This window comes from Sphaeramia orbicularis, chromosome 20 (assembly GCF_902148855.1).
Source record: "Sphaeramia orbicularis chromosome 20, fSphaOr1.1, whole genome shotgun sequence".
Lineage (NCBI taxonomy): Eukaryota > Metazoa > Chordata > Actinopteri > Kurtiformes > Apogonidae > Sphaeramia > Sphaeramia orbicularis.
In genome coordinates this window covers 3985497-4012837 of record NC_043976.1, presented here as the reverse complement: position 1 = coordinate 4012837, position 27341 = coordinate 3985497, and the positions used below count along the sequence as shown (strand labels likewise).

General features: G+C 38.3%; 1 protein-coding gene across 2 annotated transcripts in view; it reads left to right on the top strand.

Moving 5' to 3' along the window:
- The window catches only part of kcnh2b (potassium voltage-gated channel, subfamily H (eag-related), member 2b), a 463037-nt gene that overhangs the window by 409318 nt on the left and 26378 nt on the right, over window positions 1-27341 (top strand). For both annotated transcript variants that reach the window (XM_030122825.1, XM_030122826.1), the window contains 7 exons: window positions 4736-4915; window positions 8772-8875; window positions 8968-9106; window positions 16853-17007; window positions 18634-18728; window positions 18841-18981; window positions 23175-23374. In XM_030122825.1, coding sequence (XP_029978685.1) covers window positions 4736-4915; window positions 8772-8875; window positions 8968-9106; window positions 16853-17007; window positions 18634-18728; window positions 18841-18981; window positions 23175-23374 — 1014 coding nt within the window. The remainder of the gene's footprint in view (window positions 1-4735; window positions 4916-8771; window positions 8876-8967; window positions 9107-16852; window positions 17008-18633; window positions 18729-18840; window positions 18982-23174; window positions 23375-27341) is intronic.

Sequence of the window (27341 nt, the reverse complement as noted above, 5' to 3'; positions counted from 1 at the left end):
TGAGTGTATGCACACAGGGACATAAATATTTGAAAATAAAGCTGATGAGGGAGCAGAATCCTGAACAGTTGGCTTAAATATGAAACAGCTGGCTCTGTTAAAGAGAGGGTAAACACTGAAATATTTCTCAGTCATTTTTAATAAATCAAGCAAATTATATCTTGCCAAGTGTCAGTATCTATAGGAACAACTCCCAGAGTTATTTAGGTATATCAGAGCTGTATTCCAGATGTTTTATCGATGGCTAGATATAAAGCTGAATAGCAGAATAGAGAGGGATAGTGAAAGAGGGAGTGAGAGGAGAAATAAGTAGCACAAAAAGGAGTAAGTGAAAGGAACATGAAGTGATGAAATGAGGGAAAAAAGAGGTTAGGGAGTGTAAAAGCATTTATTCAAGCAGGAGTGAGGATGAATGGTAATAAGTCACAGGATGAATGAGAGGTGACCAGGCTGAAAACAGGTGGAATGTCCCCACTGAGGACATAACCATGGAGAACAATATTATTTTAAACTTTTTAACTTATTTATTACAGGTCACTTATTTTATGTGTTTTTAGTAGCATGTGTTCCATTTAATGTCTTGCAGTCCAGCTTGTTTGTGGTCTTGTCTAAGTCAAATTTCTCCAATGGGAGACAATAAAGTGAACCTTGAACCATGAGAACAGACAAAACTGAGAAAATTAGGAGAAGAAGAAAGATTTAGTTGGTCAAGAGGAGGTCAAATAGCAACGGGAAGAAGAAAATTAAGTAGTAATGAAAGCTTAAAGGGGTGATCTAGTAATGACACAGGTGAGAAGAGCTGAAGGAAGAATTGTGGAACATGTGCTATCATTGCATACAGCCCTTAAACCACTCCCCAGTGGATTTGTGTCAGGACTCACTCGGACTGCTGTACTTGTCACTGCCTCCCAGGTTAAAAGCAGGTCCACTCCATCTGCATACTAATGTTTCTACTAGATAATGACCACTGGTACTGAATCTGTGCACCAGCCAAACAGCAAATGTTGGGAAAATTCCACTACAGTAATGCAGAATAAATGCAAGATGATTTGAACACACACACACACAGACCATAGCAGATTCAGATTTTAAATTAATGTGATGAGAAGAAGATGGTCATGTTGGTGCTTCGTCAATAGGACACTGAGATAATGTATTTCAGCAACACCTCGCTCTGGTTTAACAATTATTTCCAAACCTGTAGCAATGACAGTAGTCACCAGCATGCTTTTACAGACTTGTGGCTCTGTGGACCATGCTCATTTTGCATTAATTATGGAGATTTAGAGAAACTAGAGCTCATTTACATCATTTACATCTAATACATCTGGTCCAGTGTGTAAAATTCTTATGACACTTTGCCAAAGATGTCCTTATATTCTATTGCAGATATATCTAACATGTGCTTGCCCTGCTAGGAATAATACATCCATGGTTGATGCTACATTGGATCAGCAGGAGCCACGTTTTACTCTGCTATGATTAGCTATTTCACTATTCAACTGTAATTAGATCAATAGCTGGTAGTAGATCACTAGCTGGTATTACACAGAAATTATTTCACATGTCATTTTACCACAATTTAGACCATGAAAATACATGCAGGCATTTACTCTCTTATGGATTCAATATTGGAAACAACGAGGACACGTTAGTCCAAATCTAAATTCACAAATTACCTCTTTAATTTCATCATGTAGTTGAGACTCATAGTTTCAGGATACTACCAGACAATGATGACAATATATAGACAGTGCGACTAGACACTTTTTTGCCATCCAAGTTATCTAAGTAAACTAAACTTAATCTAGATGTGCTTAAGTTGAAACCAACAACAACTAGCAGGTGAAGTTGGCTTCAGTACCTTATATACCATGTAAGATGAAAAGTGACATGAGACAAAGTAAGAATATTCAAAGATCACTTTGCAAAACAAAATCAGATCTGTATCTGCCTCAGGAGTCAGCACGCTGCTTTAAAATCCAGGTGTTGAACTGAAGAGGCAACATGCATACTTACTGCATCATTATAGCCCTTCAAACTGCATATTGGTTTGTGTTACAATGTGATGATTCAGCTCAAAAGCTACATTTAAATGATATTGTCGTCATTGTTTTCGTCCTAGGAAAACAAGAGACAGCATGACAGCTACAGTATTTGTATGCATTCCCACATCCATTCCCTCTGCTATTTGTTGATGCGTACCTCCACAGGATGCCGTCTATATGGATATAGTAAACATACCTGAAAGTCACTCACAACTCACTTCTGGATTTGCCACTTGCATTCTAATGCTCAGTGTTTTTTCTGCTCTTGCTTTCTGCAGCGGTGCAGAAACTGTTCTGCAGTTCACTGTGTGATTCTATTAGGCAGAGACAGAAGCCGGCTGTGCTAATGCCTCTTTTATACTGATTCATTCCTGCTCTCATCCTGGCCGAGTGCAGTGGAGACACTGGAATACATTATTGCCAGTTAAGCTACTTAGAACTGCACCGTAATATCCAAGATTTCATTCCTGGTGTGTGTTCGTTTTTTAATGCATTTGATTGTGACAGAGGAGGCTGGTTGTGTTTGGAATATGCTTTCAGTACCTTGTTACTTGTCAGTTTTGATGTAAAACTCTTTTGTCAGATCTACTGGTACAAAAAAAAGTCACTGCAGTGACTGTGGTGGAGGAGTGTGTGTACTCAAGCCCACTGTATGAGTTAATCTGTGCATTGTTGTGCATGTACAGCATCTATAATGATTGAGTGAGAGAAAGTCAGTGCCTGGAAGGGTTACCTAAAGGGGGCTTGAGCCTTCAGAACAGCTCTCATCATCTTCAGCAGGCACTGACTATATCGCTGTAATTGCAAAACACTGTTGTTGTAGTTCCTGTGCAAGCACATGTATATTCCATGGAGGTGCAGAGGTACAGAGTAGAGATGAGAGGTTACAAAGTGCAGATTCATCCTTATAATACTTAAAGCTGCGGGAGACTTTTGTCACCAATTTTTCATCCAATCTGTAAAACCCCAGTCATATCCTCAGTATCATGAATTCGTAAGTCTTTCTGTGATGACTCACCTGAATCTCTTCCCTCACAGTGAATAATTTCAAAGTGCCCTCCACCATAAACAAACCATGTGTTTACAAACAGAGCTGGGAGGTAACTCGGGCATGTTCGGAATGTTGTCGCGATGTGCATTGTGGAGAGCGGAGGTTTGCACCGCCGCCTAGCAGTGGCAGTGGCAGCGGCAGCGCAACCGCATGATATTATATGGATGAAACAAGCACGACAAGGAAACAGCTGGAACGCGGAAACGGCTTGAGTGAAGCGGAACAAGCGGATCAAGCGGAGCTCTGCCTGGCAGCGGCAGCTGCAACAAACACAATGTGGAAACGGCTGGAACTCTGCTTCCCACAATGCACCTTACGACAAAATTCCGAAGATGCCCGAGTTACCTCCCAGCTCTGTTTGTAAACACATGGTTTGTTTATGGTGGATGGCACTTCAAAATTGTTCACAGTTAGGGCAGAGATTCAGGTGAGTAATCACAGAAAGACTCACAGATTCATGATACTGAGGACATGACTGGGGTTTCACAGATTCGATGAAAAATTGGTGACGAAAGTCTCCTGCACCTTTAAGGAGAGTTATCAAGTGTATGTACTTGATTATTTTCTGTTATATTTTCTTTTACTTTCTCCATTTTTAGGCCACACTTAGATGGAGCTTTTGTTTAGCATTAGTGTTGGGCTTAAGCATTTTACCTATAAAGACCCAAACATCCACCACTGACCAAAAGTACCTACCAATCTAAACTGTTTAATACCTGTTCATCCATTAATCCTATCAATACATGTAAATAATTGGTGTAAAATGCAGTTTTTCATCTTTTCATGGTCATCAGATATGACCCATTTGGACGTTCAGAGGCTCCATAATGAACTTGGTAACACCATGATCTACAGCATTGATTCACCAGTAAAACCCATGTGGTTTGATAAATGACGTTTGAATTTACTCTGAGTTTTCATGAACATCTACTTGATATATGAATTTTTAAAAAATACATGATTTACACTGAAAATTGGAAAATACAGAGGAGAATATTATAATAAATGGTTTAAATCACTTACGAAAAGTTAAAAGTAGAGAAAATGTCACTTGGATATCGCCATAAAATATCTCTGGGTCTTTATGGGTTAATAGAAGAAGTGTAAGACCAAAATGCATGGACTCAGCTTAATCTGAAAGGGGATGTGTTCTAGTTTCTTTACTTAACATATGGCTAAAACACATCTTGGAGTACACCCTAACCCTCAGACAGGTCACCAAGTATGTCCACAAAAACATCATAAAAGAATGTAAAAATTGTCATTGTCCATTAGTCGATGTACATAACACAATGATTTTATAGTTTTCTCATAATGTTCATATATGATGTGAGGTTCCATTTGGTTTGCCAAGGTAGAAGTGTATTTCTGCTTTTTACTTTGAGCCTGCACATTTTGTCCTGTCTTTTTATACAGCACTTCTAATTGAGTAAACACTGGGTGTACTTATGTGTCCTCAATGTGTGTGTGTGAGTCGCCAGTGTCTATCAGCTCATTTTCCATTGCAGCACTGCTTAATATACACAGTCCCTTCATGGTACACCCTCTTTCTCTCTACAACTCATATCATCACCATTTGCCACCTGTCCTTGTTTCCATCATGTTTAATGGCTCGTCTGTCCCTGTCTTTACCCAGGTGCTGTCTCTGGGTGCAGATGTGTTGCCGGAGTACAAGCTGCAGGCTCCTCGTATCCACAAGTGGACAGTGTTGCACTACAGCCCTTTCAAGGCAGTATGGGACTGGCTCATCCTGCTGCTGGTCATCTACACCGCCATCCTGACGCCCTACTCAGCCGCTTTCCTCCTCAATGACCAGGTGGGTCTTTGAATACTCCTAATGGCTTGTAACTAGAATTAGCTTATTCATCATAAATCCAGAGACATTCAGGTACCTTCCACTCCTTCATTTCTGGCAACTCCTTACATTTTAATTCTGTTAAAATATGGTACAGTTGTGCTAATGGTAGGAGGTAGTAAAGAAATAACCCTTCAAATGACTTTGTAAATACAAGTTGTAGCTGGGCAAAAGCTTGGTCAGCATCATCCTTTCAAAAACTCAGGAAAATTATTGGAAGTCAAAATTAGTTACTGCCAAAACTTTATGATGTTCCAAGCATTCAACAACATCCAAGTCTAACATCACCCAGATATTCTTATTGTTTCTACTTATTTACTATTACCTCTTTATAATCAAACTATTACATCACTATTTCGATGCTGTAGTCTAGAAAATCTCTTGAAAATGTAGTTATTTGTGATAGAAGAGCAATTTTGTGAAACTGGTTAAAGGGGGTTTAAATACAGTAGAGAGACCATGGTTAAATAAACAAGTAATTCCGTTCTGTTTATGGACTAAAATATGTAGTTTGAGTAGTCATAGACAATTATGTTAATTGTGTTAATATTAATGTAGTAGTTAACTTGGAAAAAAATGTAGTTCAACTACTGGTTTAATAACCAATGTCAGGATAGGAGAGTCTTGGGACGCATAAATTTCCGCCCTGAAGTACATGTGGATGGATAGCTCAGTAAGTTATGCCAGGGTCTATGATGTTTGAATCCCAGCAGGAACGCTCACATTTTTTTCAACATTATACATGTTAAAACAGGGGGCGCAGTGCCAAGGACACTGGTAGATAGGGCTGGGTAAAAAAATCGATTTAATCGATCTTAGATCGATCACATTTTAATTTTGCGTAATCGATTAATAGTGGATGAGATTGATTTTTCAGAGCAGGACCGGGAGTACGCAGAACCGTGGGCGGCTCCGTCTTGCAAGCCCCTGGGGGGTTGTCTTGGTCTTGCTCGCGACGGCTGTGTCATGGAAAAGACGCGGAGGAAGGGTGAGGAAAACCCCCTCCACTGGAGGTTCTCCGGCCTCAAACTCGAACCCACAGTGTGAAGGAAGTGGCCACCCAGCGAATCACAGAAGCCGGTCGTCCTTGGGATAATTACTTGGATCCATACTATCACCTATGGCTGAGTATGGAGTTAGAGGAATAGTAAAGAGACAATGTCCGACCGCTACACTACCCCCCCACCCCCACCCCAGCTCCCCAACCAACATTCACATAGCGCGCACCCCCCAGCTCCGCTCCGCTCCGTTCCAACCAACAATCACAGAGCCCCCCCCCCAGTGAGTAGAAGCCACCAGCCATAAAACACAATAAAGATGACGAAGAAGTCCGTTCAGATCCACTGGTGAAACATGGGAATATTTCTGTCCTAATCATTATTTAAGAGCACATTCAGCAATTTACTGCTGAAATGTCATATTTATCTCCTTTCTAATATCAATATTGATACCAGTATTGATGTGTTGCATGACTGCAGTACTCAAATAATCAGGTTACAACTCAAAATTGTACTTTGGTATCACTAAATTACTCTGAATCAATGAATTAATACTGAATCAAATCGATATTGAATCGAATTGAATCGTGATTAATCGATTCAGAACCTTATGAATCGAAATTGAATCGATTATGGAAATTGGCCATGATACCCAGCCCTACTGGTAGATAAATCTGCAATTGATAAAGAATTCTAACTCTAGAAATGTTAGCTTACCTTGTCATTGCTGATCACAGGGATCTTGCTAACTAGCTTCTTGAAAGCAGGGTTAGGGTTAGTAATGAGCATACGTACATGTTACCATTGTACTGTCTTCTGCCATCTTTACCCACTGACTGACCACTAACAGGAAATAGAACTTTCCTGCCACATTTTTGATTCCTTAAGGTCTCATGATCTTGCTGTTTTTTGTTGTTCTTTTTTTTTATCTGAGCAATTAAATTATGGATGAAAAGTGTGTTGTAACGCAAGAGCTACTGAACATTTTTATTTCATTACTGAAAATTGATTAGTAATGCCTTACACTACTGCGTTACAGCAAAAAGTAATCTGTTACTGTGATGCATTACTTTTGTAACACGTTACTTCCAGCCAAGGGAGTAGGTTTGATTTTGACATTGGTGGGGACACAGAAGTGCTCCAAGGCAGCACTCCTGAACATTGATGTGTTTTTGCATTTGCGATCATAATTTCATGTCGTGTAGAGCTGATCAAACAAGCGATGAATGAATTTGGTGAATTTGGTGCCCCCCCCCCCCAAAAAAAAAAAAAAACACACACATGCGCAAACACATACGCACATACATATGGGGGGGTACAAAGAGGAGATACATGAACCATGAGAGGAGATGTACAAAGCAGCCAGCAGTAAACCACATGGAAACATATATCAAACAGCCAACCAACAGTAAACCATATAGAAACATATAGAAACCAAATATAAACATATGTAAACCAGCCAACCAGCAGTGAACCAGATACAAACATACATAAACCACATAGAAACATGTATAACCCACTTCAGCAGCAGTAAACCATACACCTTAGCAGATATCTCATATCTTAATCATCTACCGTTCAATTATTAGCCAACTTTGCTTCATTTCAATTCAGCTAGCTGTTGCTAGTAACATAACACATTTTTTTTAACAGTATAAAAGGTTCCATATTTCTATAATTGGATTACTTTTCTGCCTCCTCTACTCTCCTCTTCTAAACTGTGCAGCTAAGGCCTTGGAAGACCTTTTCATGGTGATAAACTCTCCAACCTTTACCTGGATGCTAGTTCAACACCTGTCTGACTGTCATTCAGCTCCACTCTGTCTCACACACACAGTGAGCAGGGAGAGCTCACCTAAGAAATTACAGGGGGGGGTTGTTGTTTTGGTTTTTTTTTCCCTCTCATTTCTTTATTTTTAAGACAATTGATGAGAAATTATCATGTTATCGGTTACCAGCATATGCCACGAACCAGCCCTGCACGTACGGACATGCATACGCATGCAACATTTCTCTTACATTCAAGACTAAGAGGTTCAAAATCCCCAGAATTCCTGACCTGTTTTTTTTCTTATCTTTAAACTCATTGTATATGTTTGACATGCAATCATTAGGACTCATTAGGATCGTAAGGACTGGCTCACACATGACAAGTGGTCCTTCAGTGCGTACTGAAATGGGAAAGTCCAGTTTTTCTTACCATGCACCTGAAACCTGGAGCACTCGCCAAAACCATCTGAAACTCACTACACTTTTATCATTAGGTCAATTTAAATCCTTAATTACTTCTTATTTTACCTCCGGCTGCTCCTGTTTTTAAGTAGATGTCTTTGTTTTTAGTTCATCTTTATCACTTTTACTTTTTGTTACTTCTGATACAGCATTGTATGTTTCAAATGTTTTGTGTTTTAAATCCATAATTCCATCTTATTTTACCTCCAGCTGCTCCTGTTTTTAAGTAGAGTTCTCTGTTTGTAATTTGTCTTTGTCACTTTTACTTTTCGGTATTTCTGATATGTCCATTGGATGTTTCAAATGTCTTGTTCTGTCTTGGCTATTTTGTAAATGGGGTTGTGTCCTCAATATATCTCCGAGTTTAAATAAATGTTATGATGATGTGATGATGATTAGATTTCTCATAGTGTTTGCTTAGCATTCGAGCTTCTTCTAAGATTTCTTCTGCTTCCTTTTTTGACATTTTTTAATGTCTTATGTACATTTGTATGCAATTTCTTTTTTAATACTAATGTTAATTTCCTCTCCTCTCCTCTCCTCTCCTCTCCTCTCCTCTCCTCTCCTCTCCTCTCCTCTCCTCTCAGGAAGAGGTAGCCATGCAGAGTTGTGGTTACTCATGCTCTCCTCTCAATGTGGTGGACCTCATCGTGGACATAATGTTTATTATTGACATCCTCATCAACTTCAGGTCTGTACTGACACACATGCATAAGTTGAGGGTTTTGTTCTTTAGCAAAAATAGAGTTGGGTCAGTATCTGTGTTTCTGTCACCACTCTCAGGACTACATATGTGAACTCTAATGATGAGGTGGTGAGCCACCCAGTGCGTATCGCCGTCCACTACTTCAAAGGCTGGTTCCTCATCGACATGGTGGCTGCCATCCCCTTTGACCTGCTCATCTACCGCAACGGAGAGGAGGTATGTCCTGAAAAAGGGATGAAGGTAATGAAAGAGGAAAAATTGTACTGAGAGCACATGACAAGTGACCGGGATGTGGAGGTATAAAGACCACAAGAAAGGATTGTTGTTCCTGTGTTGACATTGTATTTAGATTAGATAGAACTTTATTGATCCCTTAGGAAATTAAGGTTCCAGTAACAGCACAACACCAAATGTATACATGCAAGAAATATTTTAAAACAATAGGAAAGAAAATTGTGGTAACAATAAATATGAAAGCAGTAGTGAAAAACAGGCAATCATTAGGAAGTAATTGTAGAAATACACAAGGGAGCAGGTTTGATTCTGACATTGGTGGGGACACAGAAGTGCTCCAAGGCAGCAGTCCTGAAAGTTGATTTTTTTTTTTGCATTTGCAATCATAATTTCACATCATGTAGAGCCGATCAAACAAGCAAACAATCATAGTCAGTTGGTTCAAGCCATTTTGGCACCCTAGGCCAGATATGAATTTGGTGCCCCCCCCACCCCCACCCTTTAAAAAACACACACATGCACACAAACACACACACACACATACATATGGGGGGGCACAAAGAGGAGATGCATGAAGCATGAGAGGAGATGCACAAAGCAGCCAGCAGTAAACCACATAGAAACATAAATAAATCAGATAGAAACATATATAAGCCACATAGAAACATATGTAAACCAGCCAACTCGCAGTAAACCATATAGAACCATAAATAAATCAAATAGAAGCATATATAAACTACAAAGAAACATATATACAACAGCCAACTAGTAGTAAACCATAGAGAAACATAAATAAATCAGATAGGAACATATATAAGCCACATAGAAACATATATCAAACAGCCAACTAGTAGTAAACCATAGAGAAACATAAATAAATCAGATAGAAACATACATAAGCCACATAGAAACATATATCAAACAGCCAACTAGTAGTAAACCATAGAGAAACATAAATAAATCAGATAGAAACATATACTGAGCCACATAGAAACATATATAAACCAGCCAACTAGCAATAAACCATATAGAAACATAAATAAATCAAATAGAAGCATATATAAACTACAAAGAAACATATATCAAACAGCCAAATAGCAGTAAACCAGATAGAAACATATATAAACCACATAGAAACATTTATAAACCACATAGAAACATATATCAAACAGCCAACTAGCAGTAAACCATAATGAAACATAAATAAATCAGATAGAAACATTTATAAACCACATAGAAACATATATAAACCAGCCAACTAGCAGTAAACCAGATAGAAACATATATAAACCACATAGAAATATGTATAACCTAGTTCAGCAGCAGTAAACCATACACCTTAGCAGATATCTCATATCTTAATCATCTACAGTTCCATTATTAGCCAACTTTGCTTCATTTCAGTTCAGCTAGCTGTTGCTAGTCACATCAAACTTTTTTTTAACACTATAAAAGGTTCCATACCTCTATAATTGGATTACTTTTCTGCCTCCTCTTCTCTCCACTTCTAAACTGTGCGGCTAAGGCCTTGGAAGGCCTTTTCATGTTGATAAACTCTCCAACCTTTACCTGGATGCTAGTTCAACACCTGTCTGACTCTGTCATTCAGCTCCACTCTGTCTCTGTCACTCACACACACAGTGAGCAGGGAGAGAAATTACAGGGGGGGGGGGGGGGGGTTGTTGTTTTGTTTTTTCCCCCTCATTTCTTTATTTTTAAGACAACTAATGAGAAATTATCATGCTATCAGTTACCAGCCTATGCCACGAACCAGCTCTGCATGCACGGACGTGCAGGCAAACAGACACATGTACAAATGTACATGTAAATGACACCTCTGATATTCAAATCTGTCTAGCTGACGTGACCCAGGCAGAACAAATGTATACATGTTGACAACTTATGCTAAACGGTTGGAGATACAAACTGCCTCCTGTCCAGTCCAACTTTTTTTTTTCCTGTCCTGTCCAATGAGCGGGTAACTGTAGCTTTTACAAGTAGATGGAGTAACAGCGGGGACAGCCAATCACATGTACGATAGCAAAACCACAGAGCCAATTGGAGACTGGTAATTAGGTGGGACTTCTAGCAGAGACCGACTATTAACCCTTTGTGTGCCATAATAATGGATTGGATTTTATATAGTGCATTTCTAGACACCCAATGAATAATGATCCATTATTCATTCACTTTCACATTCCCCCTCTGGTGGTGGTAAACTACATCTGTAGCCACAGTTGCCCTGGGGCAGACTACAGAAGCGTGGCTGCCAATTTGCGCCTACGGCCCCTCTGACCACCACCAAACATTCATACACCGGTGTGAGTGGCACTGGAGGCAAGGAGGGTGAAGTGTCTTGCCCAAGGACACAACAGCATATGGCCAGAGCGGGATTCAAACTGCCAACCCTTCGGTTATTGGACGACCCGCTCTACCACCTGAGCCATGGCCGCCCTAGCAGTACTAGGGCAGTAAAGTTATCCTGATATAACAATTTTGCAAAAAATATGACTTTGGTAATTATAACAGAACTAATAATAATTATTATAATAAATAGTATTTATTATATATGACAATAGTATTAGTAGTCATAACAACAATTTATAAGTAATGCATCATATGAATTTGTAAGTAATATACATATATAAGTAATCATAGTAATAATAACAATAATAGTAATAATATGACTATTGCTATTATTATTTTGCATCTCTATGAGAATCTTTGAGATAATGGAGGGGAGATCAGAAACATGGAGCTACAAAGAAGAGGAGGAAGGCAGGATGGTGGCAGCATAGGGAATAATGGGATGAAAGAGAGGCAGAGGTGGTTTAGTATTTGTTTCATGTTTTAATTGTCTCCATGGGGAAGCTGGTTTGCAGTCATCCATGGTGGCGCGTCAAAGAAAACATCTCTCCCTTGTATATCACACAACAAATGTGCATAATGACAGTGGTGAAGCCATGAAACTCTTGCGTGATTCACAAAACACTGATATCAGATTTGAAACATTTCTATATCATAATATGTATTGGGTGGTGACAATGCTTGAGTGATCCTCCAGGACAGGGGTCGGCAACCTGCAGCTCCAGAGCCGCATGGGGCTCTTCAGCCTCCTTGCATGGCCTCCTTTACTGTGGTCAAGCCAGCCGCAATTCTCCTCTGCATGGTCAAGCCAGCCGCTAGCATTTTTCTTGTGTGCTACTCATTCAACCATTACAGTAGATGAGCTGCATGGAGTGAATGTGCCTTCCGGACAACAAAAGTAAGGGCTCATTTATGCTCTACGTTAAAGATGCAGACGGATACGGACGGATGGTTCTGTCTGTCCTTTGTATATTACTCACGTAATTCTGTCCGTTTTCTGGGCACTTACAGATGTGAACCCAGACGGAGAATATGGAGCAGTACAAGTGGGAACTGCAGAGGCAGTGTTGAGTTTTGAAGAGAATCATTTCCATAAATAGTGGTACTTTTCATAGAGCAACTGTATGAGTATGAGTACTGTGTACTTTTGGGGTAATCCTACAACAGATTCCCTTCCAAGCTCCAAGTGTTTTTTCGTCTGAAATAGGCTTTAAGATTAAATTCAATGATGAATAAAATTATTTGTTCCAATAAGTACCTCATGAATTTTGTACATTTGGTATTAGTACTTCATATACTATTAGCACAAATACTATGAACTACTTTGACTCTGTACTTTTGGAGTAATCATACTCAAAAATCCCTTCCAAGCTCCAAAAGTTTGTTTTTTCATCTGAAATAGGCTTTAAGACTAAACTCAGTGATGAATAAAATAAATTTTTCCAATAAGTACCTTGTGAATTTGGTATTTTTGGTATTAATACTTCATATACTATTAGCACAAATACTATGAAATACTTTTACAATGTACTTTTAGAGTAATCATACTTCAGAATCCATTCCAAGCTACAAGAGTTTTCCATCTGAAATAGTGTAGGAGACTAAATTCAGTGACAAATAAAATTAATTTTTCCCCATAAGTACATCATGAATTTGGTATTTTTGGTATTAGTACTTAATATACTACTAGCACAAATACTATGAACTACTTTTACAATGTACTTTTGGAGTAATCATACTCAAAAATCCCTTTCAAGCTCCAAAACTTTGTTTTTTTTGTCTGAAATAGGTTTTAAGACTAAATTCAATGATGAATAAAATTATTTTTTCCAGTAAGTACCTCGTGAATTTGGTATTTTTGGTATTAGCCCTTCATATACAGGGTGGGGAAGCAAAATTTACAATGAACATTTAGTTGTTTTTTCTCAGCAGGCACTACGTCAATTGTTTTGAAACCAAACATATATTGATGTCATAATCATACCTAACACTATTATCCATACCTTTTCAGAAACTTTTGCCCATATGAGTAATCAGGAAAGCAAACGTTCAAAGAGTGTGTGATTGCTGAATGCACTCGTCACACAAAGGAGATTTCAAAATAGTTGGAGTGTCCATAAAGACTGTTTATAATGGAAAGAAGAGAATGACTATGAGCAAAACTATTACCAGAAAGTCTGGAAGATACTATTAAAGAAGAATGGGAGAAGTTGTCACCCCAATATTGAGGAACACTTGCGCAAGTTTCAGGAAGCGTGTGAAGGCAGTTATTGAGAAAGAAGGAGGACACATAGAATAAAAACATTTTCTATTATGGACATTTTCTTGTGGCAAATAAATTCTCATGACTTTCAATAAACTAATTGGTCATACACTGTCTTTCAATCCCTGCCTCAAAATATTGTACATTTTGCTTCCCCACCCTGTACTATTAGCACATATACTATAAACTACTTTACTATGTACTTTTGGAATAACCATACTTCAGAATCCCTTCCAAGCTTCCAAAAGTGTTTGTTTCTTCTGAAATGGGCTTTAAGACTAAATTCAATGATGAATAAAATTATGATTTCCTAAAAGTACCTCATGAATTTGGTATATTTGGTATTAGTACTTCATATACCATTAGCACAAATACTATGAAATGCTTTTACGGTGTACTTTTGGAGTAATCATACTCAAAAATCCCGTTCCAAGCTTCAAGAGTGTTTGTTTTTCAATGGCTTTTTCAGGCTTTAAGACTAAATCAATGATGAATAAAATTCTTTTTTCCCATAAATACCTTGTGAATTTGGTATTTTTGGGATTAGTACTTTAGACACTATTAGCTACGAACTACTTTTACAGAGTACTTTTAGAGTAATCATACTCCAGAACGCATTCCACACTGCACCTCTGTTTGTTGTGTTCAGTGGTTGTAACACATAATGTAAAAAAAAAAAAAAAAAAAAAAAAAAAGATTAAACTTTTAAAAGTTTATAAGCTCTGTTACCTTGTTTGCAGCTCCAGATTTTATTTTATTATTTATTTATTTATTTATTATTTATTTATGGCAGAAGAGGGGCAAAATGGCTCTTTTGATAATAAAGGTGGCAGACCCCTGCTCTGGAATATCAGCACAAGTACTGACCTAGACAAGATCAGAAAACCTGTGTAGAACCTCACATTCACAAATTTGAATAAATGAAGTACAGAAACACTATAGCTACATACACAAAAGTAGTTTTTGATTCATATGGAGGTTGAGGACGTGAAGGAGATGAGTTTTCACCACCCAATGAAGCACAGGGTGGATGAATGAAAGCAGAGGTTTAGAATGTGCAGTAATTGGGTTGGACAGAATGAGTCATGAACATTTGGACAAAAGGGGTTCATGACCTGTTTGGGACTTTGACATTTGCCTGAACTACCTCGAACAGTTCACTGATGTCTGGAAGAAATAGTCAAAATTCACTTGATAGAAGGTGGTTTCATTGTAAGTCAAAGATCTTTGGATTAAGCAAGCCATGCGAAGAGGTCAACTTAACAAAAATCACGTTTTCACAACTATCTAAAGGCATTGGTAAAAGCAAATTACTGCTGTTACACTCAATCAATCAATCAGTCAGTCAGTCAATCAATCAATCAGATTTTATTTATATTGCACCACATCACAACAAAATACTCAAACACTGTACATTTAGAGCTGCTCAGACCAGACTTTTAAGCCAATTTACAGACCCCAACAGAATCATCCAGTAGCAAACACTTGGTGACAGAGTTGAGGAAAAACTTCCTTTTAACAGGCATCTGCCTTGACCACTTGGGGTTAAAGAGAGATGGTTAGAGGAAGAGCAAGAGAGAGAGGGAGAGGGAGAGACTGGGGTTGGGGTGGGGTTGGGGGAGGATGGATGTACAGCAAACTGAACTACAAGGGAAGAAGTCAAGACAGGTACATGTATTTGCTGAAAACACACTAAAGATCGATGCTTTACTCCTCACTACAACAGCCACTGTCAAATCCTATTTTATCAGCTATAGTAGTGTCACTGCTGTTGTTTCATGCAATATTTGTGTATATAGCTCTCAAACTCATATTTTAGTTCTTTTTGTCTGTTTCTATCTAATACATCACATCTATTACTGCAGAAATTTGCCACATTTTAAAAAAAAATATCTCTCACTGATATTTTTGAAAATGTCATGCCAGTGGGAAAGTTTGACATTCACAGTAACTCATGAGTGAATCACAGTCATGTTAGCTCTCATGCTCAAAAGTAACACACCATTTCTCCTGTTTTCATCTCAGTCTCACACCACAATCTCACTGACACATTCTCTTAGTTGTCAGATACTGTATTAGGTGTGTCCCTTTACTTGTGATTCACACTACAAAATACCACACTATCATTTTCCAGCATTTTTAAGCAGCTTAAGTCCATTTGGTTAACATTTAATGGTGCAAATGGAAAATAAAAAACAACCTCGAGGTGTCAGTTTTGTTCTCCATCACACTGAAGTAAATGTAGGTGCTGAAGAGTAAAATGATGGAGGTGTTTGTTTTGGAGGGGGGGCGCAGGTGTCCGAGGCAAGAGGTAGATGTGAGAATAGGAGGAGCAGTAAGTGAGTGAGTGGCATTACAGGCTGCAGAGTCCCTCTGAGGATACTTCCCACCTAATGAGGATGAACACCACAAAGGCTGTGGTTGATAGAATCACTCCACACAGCAGCTCAGCACTGGGTAAATCTATTGACAGACTAAGTGAAATGTGTCCGTAAGTAATGGGAAGTATGTAAGCAATAAAGACTAATGTTATTTATTAGAAATTAAGCCACCCACCAAGCCAAAAATGATGAATGTGGAAACTCCCCAACATTCAAATGCTGCCCAGGGAAAAGCTTTTCCAAGATTCATTTCATTGATGCTGTCCGGAAGGGGCTCCTCAGCCAAGAAAATGGAGGTTTTCCTCAGCAGAAAACTATTATTTACAGTGAGGACACACACCCTCACAGAGCAGGACTAGGCTCTCTGCCAGTGCAGTAATCGGCCAGTTATTTATTCGTTGCATGGACATGGAGGGGCAGCTGAATACAAGCAGAAAGGAGAGTTAGTAGACAGCCCACAGTAATGAATGGGATTTACTGCCTCCACAACACTGAATCACATCAGGACAAGGCCCAGGTGTGTGTGTGTGTGTGTGTGTGTGTGTGTGTGTGTGTGTGTGTGTGTGTGTGTGTGTGTGTGTGTGCATGCGTGAGTCAGGATGACAGCAGGTGGGAATGGTGTGAGGAGATATCAGAGCCAGGAGACTTTGTTTCCTGCCATGCTTAACAACACCTTATCTCTACTGTTCTCTCTCTCCCCTGTCCCATTTCCGTCAGACCACCACTTTGATCGGCCTGCTGAAAACTGCTCGCCTCCTGCGACTGGTCCGCGTAGCCAGGAAGCTGGATCGGTATTCGGAGTATGGAGCAGCAGTCCTCTTCCTCCTCATGTGCACCTTCGCCCTCATCGCTCACTGGCTCGCTTGCATCTGGTACAGCGCAATGACACTATCTGATGAATCACATAAGATTTACAGAGCAATGGTGCAAGAATAATCATTTTCCTTCAGCAGATCTGTTTGATTTACTTATGCTGCTGTCTCAAAATGAATCACTTCACATGAGCTTTTGATGCTACTTACAGGACTATGTTTTATGTTGTGAGGAAAATATAATCTTGCTCACTCATATTTCTATGAAATGATATTATTATTTCTTCATACATTTAACACAGTTTGTTTTTTACCTTGTAAAATGAATTTACCAGTGATCTCTTGATGGTTCAATATGTAAGCTTGTATGCTCATAGCCTGTAGACTAATTTTTTGAAGGGGTCTTTGGTTATTTTTTCTGTGAAGAATTTTACGCTCAGAGTTCTTCAGCTCTTCTATTCTGTACGGCTGCAACTGTGTGTAGTACTTGCTACTGTCAAGTTGAAAATTGACTTAACTAATGTCAGCAAACAGCTGGCTTCCAATACAGTCCAGACTCAAGAACAAAGTTAATGTGAACACATAATAAACATCCACAAATCTTACATATTGAACCTTTAATAATGCACATACAAAACTTAGCTCTAATGAAGGATGTCCCTTAACTGGATAAATGTTTAGAGAGCAGGATTTTGCTGCAATGAAAAGAAGACAAGGTAAATGTTACCGGCTGAAGACTATATATTGGCTATACTTGATGCCATGTAAACCTTGCCTTTTCCAAACAAGATGTTATAGGTTACAGATACTGAGGTGCAGACCATTTACCAGTTAGTTTTCACAGTGTGTTATTTACTGTAGTCAAAGTGTACATTTTGAGCCTGTATGGTTATACATAGTGTACACACATTATGTATTAAGTATTTTTTATCAACTTTTTAAGAAATTTACTTCAGCTACTCATCATGTAGTATGCTGCCATGAAAGAGAGCAAATACTTCCTGTCCAGAAAAGCAAGGCTGTGGATAAAATTAGCCTACGTCCATTGATTTACTTTAGAACTAGAAGCACTCAGAGAGCGCAGTCCTCCGCCAAGGCAGATCGGTGGGCCCCCCACCCCCCGATCACCACCAAAATTTAATAATTTGTTCCTTGTGCCAGTATCAACATTTCCTGAAATTTTCATCCAAATCCGTCCATAACTTTTTGAGTTATCTTGCACACAGACAGACAAACAGACAGACAAACCAACGCCGACAAAAACATAACCTCTTTGGCGGAGGTAAAAAACATGAAAATGTGTTTGTTTTGTGTGTGACAACAGCAATGCTATAGGCTTCATTTAAAAATCAATTATTAGCTTTGTCAATCTGTTAGCATTACTAACTAGAAGCACTCGGAGAGCGCAGACGTCCGCCAAGGCAGATCAGTGCTCCGGATTTGGATGAAAATTTCAGGAAGCATTGATACTGGCACAAGGAACAAATGATTAAATTTTGGTGGTGATCGGGGGTTGGGGGGCCATGGGTTTTTCATGGATTTTTCATCCAAATCTGTCCATAACTTTTTGAGTTATCTTGCACACAGACAGACAAACAGACAAACCAACGCCGACAAAAACATAACCTCCTTGGCGGAGGTAATTAAGTACTTTGCAATTAACACAAAGTCTTTTAATTCCCCTAGGTATGCCATTGGAAGTGTGGAGAGGAATGGCTCCATTGGCTGGCTCCATACACTGGGGGACCAGTTAGGAAAACACTACAATGACTCCATCCCAGGTACTGAACAAAATACTGTGGTACTAAAGCTGTTTAGAATTACAGTAGTTAATCACTTGCTTTCACTATATAAAGGTCTATATTTGATGATTTCCTCTAAATTTCTACCCAGGTTCAGGCCCTTCCATCAAAGACAAGTATGTCACAGCTTTGTACTTCACCTTCAGCAGTCTCACCAGTGTGGGATTTGGAAATGTATCTCCAAACACCAACTCTGAGAAGATCTTCTCCATCTGTGTCATGCTCATAGGATGTAAGAAATTATATTTTGGTTACCTATGGACTAGAGCTGCAGGCATTGGTTATTTTTGTAATTAATTAATCTATTGATTTTTTTTCTTTGATTCAATTAAATGATTTTTTTTTTTTTTTTTGTGCAAAAAAATAGTGAAAATGACATGTCTGAAAATGGAAAAACAATTCGTCCTTTATTCCAGAACCAGCTGAAACAACAAACACAAAAACTATAAAAGTAAAAGGATATATAAAAAAAAATATCTATATAGAAATCACGATAACAACAGTATAAAAGTAAATAAATATCTATAGATATAAACAATAACAAAAAAGTCCAATGACATCTGCAAACATTATGTGCACTGCAATCTTCAACACATTTGTATCCAATTTACTAAGTTACAAGAACTTGAGATGGAACTAACATTCAACATAAAAAAATAAAGACAAATATTTTTAATGTTTGTGTTAAAACTTCAAAGTTTAAAGGAGTAAGTGATGGTTCCAATGATGAAAAGTTAACAAATAGACATTTCCTTTTTGTCCTCGTCTCTTCTGAGCTACACTCAGGGTTGTTTGTGTTGATCCTGGCATCATGTGCGTCACAATAAGCATCTGTGTGAAACACAACAGTGGAACCAATGTTTAGCGGCAGCAAAATGAAGGAAACAAAGCTTTGATTCAGGAAAACTGTAATTGATTTGGGTCAATTAATCTATTAATCATTTCAGGCCTACTATGGAAATGGGTGAAGGATATATAAACTAAAGAGAAGCAAAGTGTACCACCCATTTCTTCTTAAAGTATTTGTAAAAAAGATCCTATCAAACAGTTGTAATAACACTAAGATAAGCATGCTGTACCACTTCATAAATTATTACACATTTAAAGTGTAATGTGTTGAGAATTTGGTTGAAAAATGATCTGTCCAAATATACTGTATGTCCCATTGACCATTGTTGTTCTCTCTCGGCCCTAGTTGAAAGCTCACAGAGACTTCAGTCAGCACAGTAGGGATTAATGCACACCATATGATGTCAGTTAGACAATCACTTGTGTTTGTGTCAGTATTTTTCTCATATGCTACACTACCTACAACTGCACCAGCTTGAAGTACTTTAGATCACATTTTTCTGTGCTGAAAGTATATCACCAAGTGACAATTAAATAAAAGCAGGTCAGCAGGTATTATAATATCCCCTCTCTGCTTATCACCACAATTTCTTCTCTACAGAGTAATTACCTCTGCTGTCTGGCTAGGCGTCACTGATCACAATGAAGCATGTTAAAGTAGTCCACAGAAACCAGTCACAACCCTCTTATATTTTTGCATTGGCTACTGCCACAGTACTGTGGCATGAAATATCCATTTGTCTATTGCCACAGAGCCAATCAAATGTTAGCATTTTACTAGAGCCAGTCATGGATTCTGTTACATGAACTCATTAGCCTCTTGTTGCCACAGTACTGTAGTAGCAAAATGCACAAAAGAAAGCATTGAAGTATACACCATATATCACCACAGTACTGTGGCAATTGATGGAAGAAACGACAAATTAGTGATAGTATATAGTATAGAATAGGAATTATTGTTCTGAATACTCTGTTGTTTTTTGGTGTTCTTTGCTCAAAAAAAAAAAAAAAAGCTACATTGAGCAGGAATTAAACCCCAGTCTTCTGCGTTACAGTCTGATATGTTACCAAGTGAGCTAAATCTCCACTGGTTCCAAGCCTGACCTATTTGCTATCTAATTTCCTTGGTACTTTTCAGGATGCAACAAGTTACCAGTTTAGATATAATATAATGAGGGTGCTGATTGGCTCTGTGATAATAGACAAACTGATATTTCGTGCCACAGTATTGTGTCAGTAGCCACTTCGTTATATTTTAGCCCACAGCTATATGTGGAAAAGAAAGCGCAAGGGATGAAACATGGTTCACATAAAGCGTTAGCATGCTAGCTAACAGACCATGCAATGCAAATCCAAAAAATTAAGGATCAGTTGCCCATGTAGCTACAATCTACCCCAAAAAGCCAGATGTTGTTATACAGTACTACTAAACATCATGACATTCCTGTAGCATAATAGTTATTATTCAGAAAGTCAGGGAAAACTTTTTTTTCTGAGTCAGTAAATAAAAGGTCAGAAAGTCTGCCATGGGAGATGAGTGCAGGACCTGTCACTCAAAGCAACTACAGTCTTAATAATTAATAAATTTAAGCATTATTGTTCCCATTAGTGTCCCCATGAGAATTAAATTTAGTTTTTAAGTATTCGCTGTGTCTATGTTGATGTTAATATTTCTTGCCCTACACCTCATGTGTATGCTTTTACCTTGCCTGTATGTTATTTAACTATTTATTTTATTTAATTTTTGGGGGTATTTTAGAAGGTGTCATTTTCTGGAAAATGCTAAAAAAAAAAAAAAAAAAAAAAAAGACTCATTCTGCACTTGGCACATTTATTTATTCTGAATCTAATAAACTGATAATAAAAGCTAAATCATGTTGTTTGAACTATAAACTGAGTTATATAAACTTAGAAGTAATCATAGTAGTAGTAGTAGTAGTATATACAGTATATAACATTACTCTGTAGTAGTATTTAGATGGGCATTTCTCAGTTGGTGCATACATTCAAACTAACCCTTTCAGATCCTCATGGTTCTTCATAAGTGTCTTGTGATTTTCTGTTTCCAAATGTCTGTGAACTAGTCCTGTCTCATATCCAGACACTGTCAGCCTCTTACAATTTTATAGCAGTTTTCAGAATCATGCAGTTGATGGAGTTATACTCAGAATGGAGGTAGTTACAGTTGCAGAGGTCACTAGGTCATCAGGGGTCATTGCTTCACATATGAAGTTGATCAGAGTGGGACCAGTTAGCCTCCCTAGTTTCCTGTTTTACTGAAGACACATAGATATGCAAAAATAAACAGCACTGCTGACAGTTTCTTGAGGACTTAAAAATAGTTTGCTCCCTACATAGAGACTCAAACTGTTTTGTACCATTCTGTAAACATGTTTATTTCTGCTATGAATTTGCCATTTGGATCTAATAGATGGGTCTGTGGGGATGGACGCATTTTTGGATTTGGAGTTTTGGCAGATATACACCTGCTTTGTTTTTCAGCCACTTCCTTGTGACATTCTTTAACTCATTTAAAGATCACTAGAACACCACTATATTTGGTTATGACACTGGTTTTAACACACCGTCTTCAAATAGGTTTATATTTTATTACTTGTGCTGTAAAACAAGGAGGAAGTCAAGGGCATTTGTTTTGACTGCTCTGCTCACCCAGACAGATTCAGGAATTTGTTTGGGCAGAATGTAACCTGAGGCATGCAGAGTTTCTATTATGGATGTACAGTAGTCTGTTGTTTCGATATGTGTGCAAGGAATGACAGTGGCCATTTTAAAACTTGTTCAAATAGAGTCAGAGTTTCAGTGTGTCCTGGTGACACACACATGCACAGTAATACACAGAGACTTCAGTGGACGCTGCAGACAGTGATTGGAGCTGACAGAGGCTGAAAGGTTACCAGGATCCAACATGACAACAGGACGAAAAAACAGAGAGGCTCATGAAGGATACGACACAAAACGTCCTCCAGAGACAAAAATGCTTTCAGATCGGTCACACTCCTGATGGGTGTGACCTGATGTAAAAAGAAAAACAAACTAAATAAAACAACTGAAAAAAATATATTATTATTATTATTATTATTATTATTATTATTATTATTATTAATAATAATAATAATAATAATAATAATAATAATAATAATAATAATAATGAAAATGAGTTTGTTTTGGTCTGGGATCTGGTCATTTGTTGATGTTAACAGACTCCACATTTCTAAGCTAACTGTAGCTTGTGTTGTAAACTGTTTCAGCTTCAACAGGGCAGAAGATAAATCAGTGTTGTTCATAGAAAGCAAGGTACTGAGACTGTTATCCATCTAACCAACAGAATTCTTAGCTCACTAGTAAAGTAATCACTAAACAGCTTCTAGCATAAACTTTATGTAAGTACGCAGGTACACACGGATCTTTAGAAAACAATAGATTATTTTTTTTCAAATGGAAAAAGTAGTGAGCTACACATATCTGAAATCCTAACATCATCATTATTTTTGTGTTAATGTCTATATTATTTCCTTCCTCACTGCGTTTGTGCCTCTGTCTCCCCTCCATCTCCAGCCCTGATGTATGCCAGTATCTTTGGGAATGTATCAGCCATCATCCAGCGTCTGTACTCGGGTACAGCCCGCTACCACACCCAGATGCTGCGAGTCAGGGAGTTCATCCGGTTTCACCAGATCCCCAACCCTCTCAGACAGAGGCTGGAAGAGTATTTCCAACACGCCTGGTCCTACACTAACGGCATCGATATGAACGCTGTGAGTATCAGCCTGCAGCCAAAATCCTGTGTGTGTACACCTAGTCTGTGTGACTGCAATGTTAATGAATGAGTGTTAGGCTTGAATACACACATAAAGGATAAAGGAGTATTTTGAGCCTGCATTGTACGTTAATAGGAAGATTGGAAGTCTCAACATGCATGGTCCAACACCAACAGCGAAAATAGGACTAATGTGAGTATCGTAAGTGATGTGCACACACACACATGCAGACATGCTCAAGCAGACTAGTCAGAGCTTTTGCAACACGCACAGAAATGCATGATGTCCAGTACACTCTGTCTGTGCACACACACACGCTCACACAGTTGAAGCTAGGTGGCATGGAGGTGCAGTGTGGCCTTTCTGTGTGGATTGTGAATGTGTGGCTGTTGGGTTAATCTGTGATCCTATCATCTGTGTACGTCTGACTGAGTGTCAATGTGTAGGTTTTTATTGTCTTTAAAACTTTATGAGCGATATCATGTTTTCTTGTATAAAAACATTGAATCACTGCACATTCGAAAGTCTTACATGTTGATATAGGGAGATCACCTAAAACACACTTTGATCTGGAAAGTTAACTTTTGGCTTGAATGGTATGCAAAAAAGGTCTTAGTGTTTTTATCCTAAAGGATAGGAAGTCTTTGTGGTGATTAAGTACATTTCATAGTCATGAAACATCACAGAGAAGTAGAGATAAGTGACTAAAATATGCTTCTGACAGCCACATTCACAAAGTAGCATTAATTTGATCAATAAAACACCTCAACACCTCCATCTGTCCCAAGTAAGAGAATTTTTGACTACAGCTTGCTGTTCAACATGAAGATGTAGCTTTGATGGTACATACTGGTGTTACAGGATTTGTGAGTGTCTTGAAAAGCACTATACTGTATAAGTAGAAAGTAGAATTAGAATTATTCTCTTTCAATCATTCTCTCTCAATAGACACAGACACATATAGACAAAGAAATTAGAAGGCAGAGTGCTTTTTTAGGACAACTTTCAGTCCAAAATGACTGAAAAGTGGTTCTCTTGCATTTTTATTGCAATGAAGAGAGATTTTAGCCTTCAGTTTTTTACAATATGAATGATTTAGTAAGACACAAACAAATATTTGCTAGTGTAGCACAAAAATGTTTGTCTGTGTTAAAACCATGATTCAAATTTATGTGTTTTATATATAGCAGTGAGCAGACTAAGTAAACAAAAGATTATACACTGAACAAAAATATAAACGCACCACTTTTGTTTTTGCTCCCATTTGTCATGAGCTGAACTCAAAGATCTAAAACTTTTTCTATGTACACAAAAGGCCTATTTCTCTCAAATATTGTTCATAAATTTGTCTAAATCTGTGTTAGTGAGCACTTTTCCTTTGTCCTTTGCTGAGATAATCCATCCACTTCACAGGTGTGTCATATCAAGATGCTGATTAGACAGCAGGATTAGTGCACAGGTGTGACTTAGGCTGGCCACAATAAAAGGCCACTCTAAAATGTGCACTTTTACTGTATTGGGTGGTCCAGGGGGGTCAGAAAACCAGTCAGTATTTGGTGTGACCACCATTTTCCTCACACAGTCTTCTTCATGAATTCTCTGAAACAGCTTTGGAGATGGCTTATGGTAGAGAAATGAACATTCAATTCACAGGCAGAAGCTCTGGTGGAGAATCCTGAAGTCAGCATGCCGATTTCATATTCCCTCAAAACTTGTGACATCTGTGGTATTGTGCTGTGTGATAAAACTGCACATTTTGGAGTGGCCTTTTATTGTGGCCAGCCTAAGGCACACCTGTGCAAAAATCCTGCTGTCTAATCAGCATCTTGATATGCCACACCTGTGAGGTGGATGGATTATCTCAGCAAAGAAGAAGTGTTCACTAACACAAATTTAGACAGATTTGTGAACAATATTTGAGAGAAATAAACCTTGTGTGTACACAGAAAAAGTTTTAGATCTTTGAGTTCAGCTCATGAAAAATGGGAGCAAAAACAAAAGTGGTGCGTTTATATTTTTGTTCAGTGTAGATTATTAGTAGTGAAACGGATGATAGGATTCCCCAGCATTATTTCTCCTAGCACAGCTTAGACTAAACTGTGGGGTTAAGTCTGTTTTAACTAGCCTGACCATAAGCTTTTTTAAAGAGGAACATTTTAAGATAAGATAAGATAAGATAAGATAAGACTGATCCCACCATGGGGAAATTTCACATTTGACAGCAGCAACATATAGCACACCAGTGCAAGAGAAAGATAGGTAGAAAAAAAAAAAAAAAAACACAAGTGAGAGTGAAATATTCAGTCTGATCTTAAAGGTAGAGACTATGTTGGCCTCTTTAATATTAGCTGGAAGCTGATTCCATAAGACAGGAGCTTAGTAGCTAAAGGCTCTAGCTCCTATTGTACTTTTGGAGACCCTGGGAACTACCAGTAGACCTGCATTCTGAGAGTCAGGTGTTCTGTTAGGATGGTGCGGAACTAGAACATCTTTGAGATAAGAAGGGCCTGTACCATTAATGGTCTTGTATGTAAGAAGGAGGATTTTAAACTTGATTCTAAACTTGCCTGGAGAGAACTTTTAGGACACACTGTGAGTAGAATTACAGTAATCTAGTCTAGATGTGACAAACCCATGGATCAATTTTTCAGCATCATTTTTAGACAGAATATTCCTAATTTTGGCTATGTTGCACAGGTGGAAAAAGGCTGTTCTGCAGGCTTGATTAATATGCACTTTAAACGACAGATCTGGATCAAATGAAACTCCTAGATTTTGAAGTGTAGCTCTGGAGGCTACACTCACATTGTCCGGAGTGACCATCTGGTCAGTTAGGGAGCCTCTCACACTTTTAGGGCCTATTATAATGACTTCTGTTTTTCCAGGGTTAAGTAAAGGATAATTAGTGCTCATCCAGGTTTTTATGTCTTGGATGCAGGCACTTAGTTTATCCACTTCCTCAGTCTAATCAGATTTAATCGACAAATACAGTTGTGTGTCATCTGCGTAATAGTGAAAATGAATGCCATGTTTTCTAATTTTGTTACCTAAAGGCAGTATATACAGCATAAACAAAATAGGCCTGAGGACCAACCCTTGCAGTACGCCATGAATAAATCTTGGTAAATAAGATTTAAACTAGCAGAGGGCTGCTCCTCTAATATTTATTTATTTATTTATTGAATCTCAAATTGTACTCACCTGCCTCATCTAAAGTTCTAACACAGTAACTTATTACTAATATTTAGCCTTGGAACCAACAAATCAATTGATCAAATTTATGCAATATTGTGAATGTACCTCTCAAATGTTCTTTTGTGTACTGCTCAATCTCTCACTGATATAGTAGACAATGTTGAGTAGAGTGGCATATCTGAATATATTTGGGTTTTTTGCTTCAATTAATTAATGTAATATCGAAGAATGGCACTTTACAAATACAAATTACTACTTTCATGTTTTGCTGCCATTCTTATGCACTTTAAGTGACTTTATTAGTAAACCATCACTCCAGAGACACTACACTGTGGAATGTAGATGCTAGACTTCCTAGATAGCCATGGAACACGTGTGATTTAAGATCAGAGTTAAGTGTGCCTATCACAAATGGTAAATCCATCAGACACCCACAGGCACGGTGAGTCACACCTGTCAGTGGGCACAAGGTATCATGCATACTCACACACAGGCACAGGTTTCAAGAGCGTTGGTTGTAAACAGTCGCCCTAAGCCTGAACTTTGCAAATCACAGCAGCTTATAGGATGGTACTGCAGCTGGAGTTCCACATACATCTTCTCAGTTCTCTGCACTTGTGGCATGAAGGCTTTGACTCAGATGTGACGCTGGACACACAGATGCATGCACACATCACAAACATGTCAGTCTGTTGAAATCTGCTGATGCAAACGCTTCAGGCTGTAGAAGTCATTTTTTATTTTTATGCCTCTTCAGCAGCCATGGCCA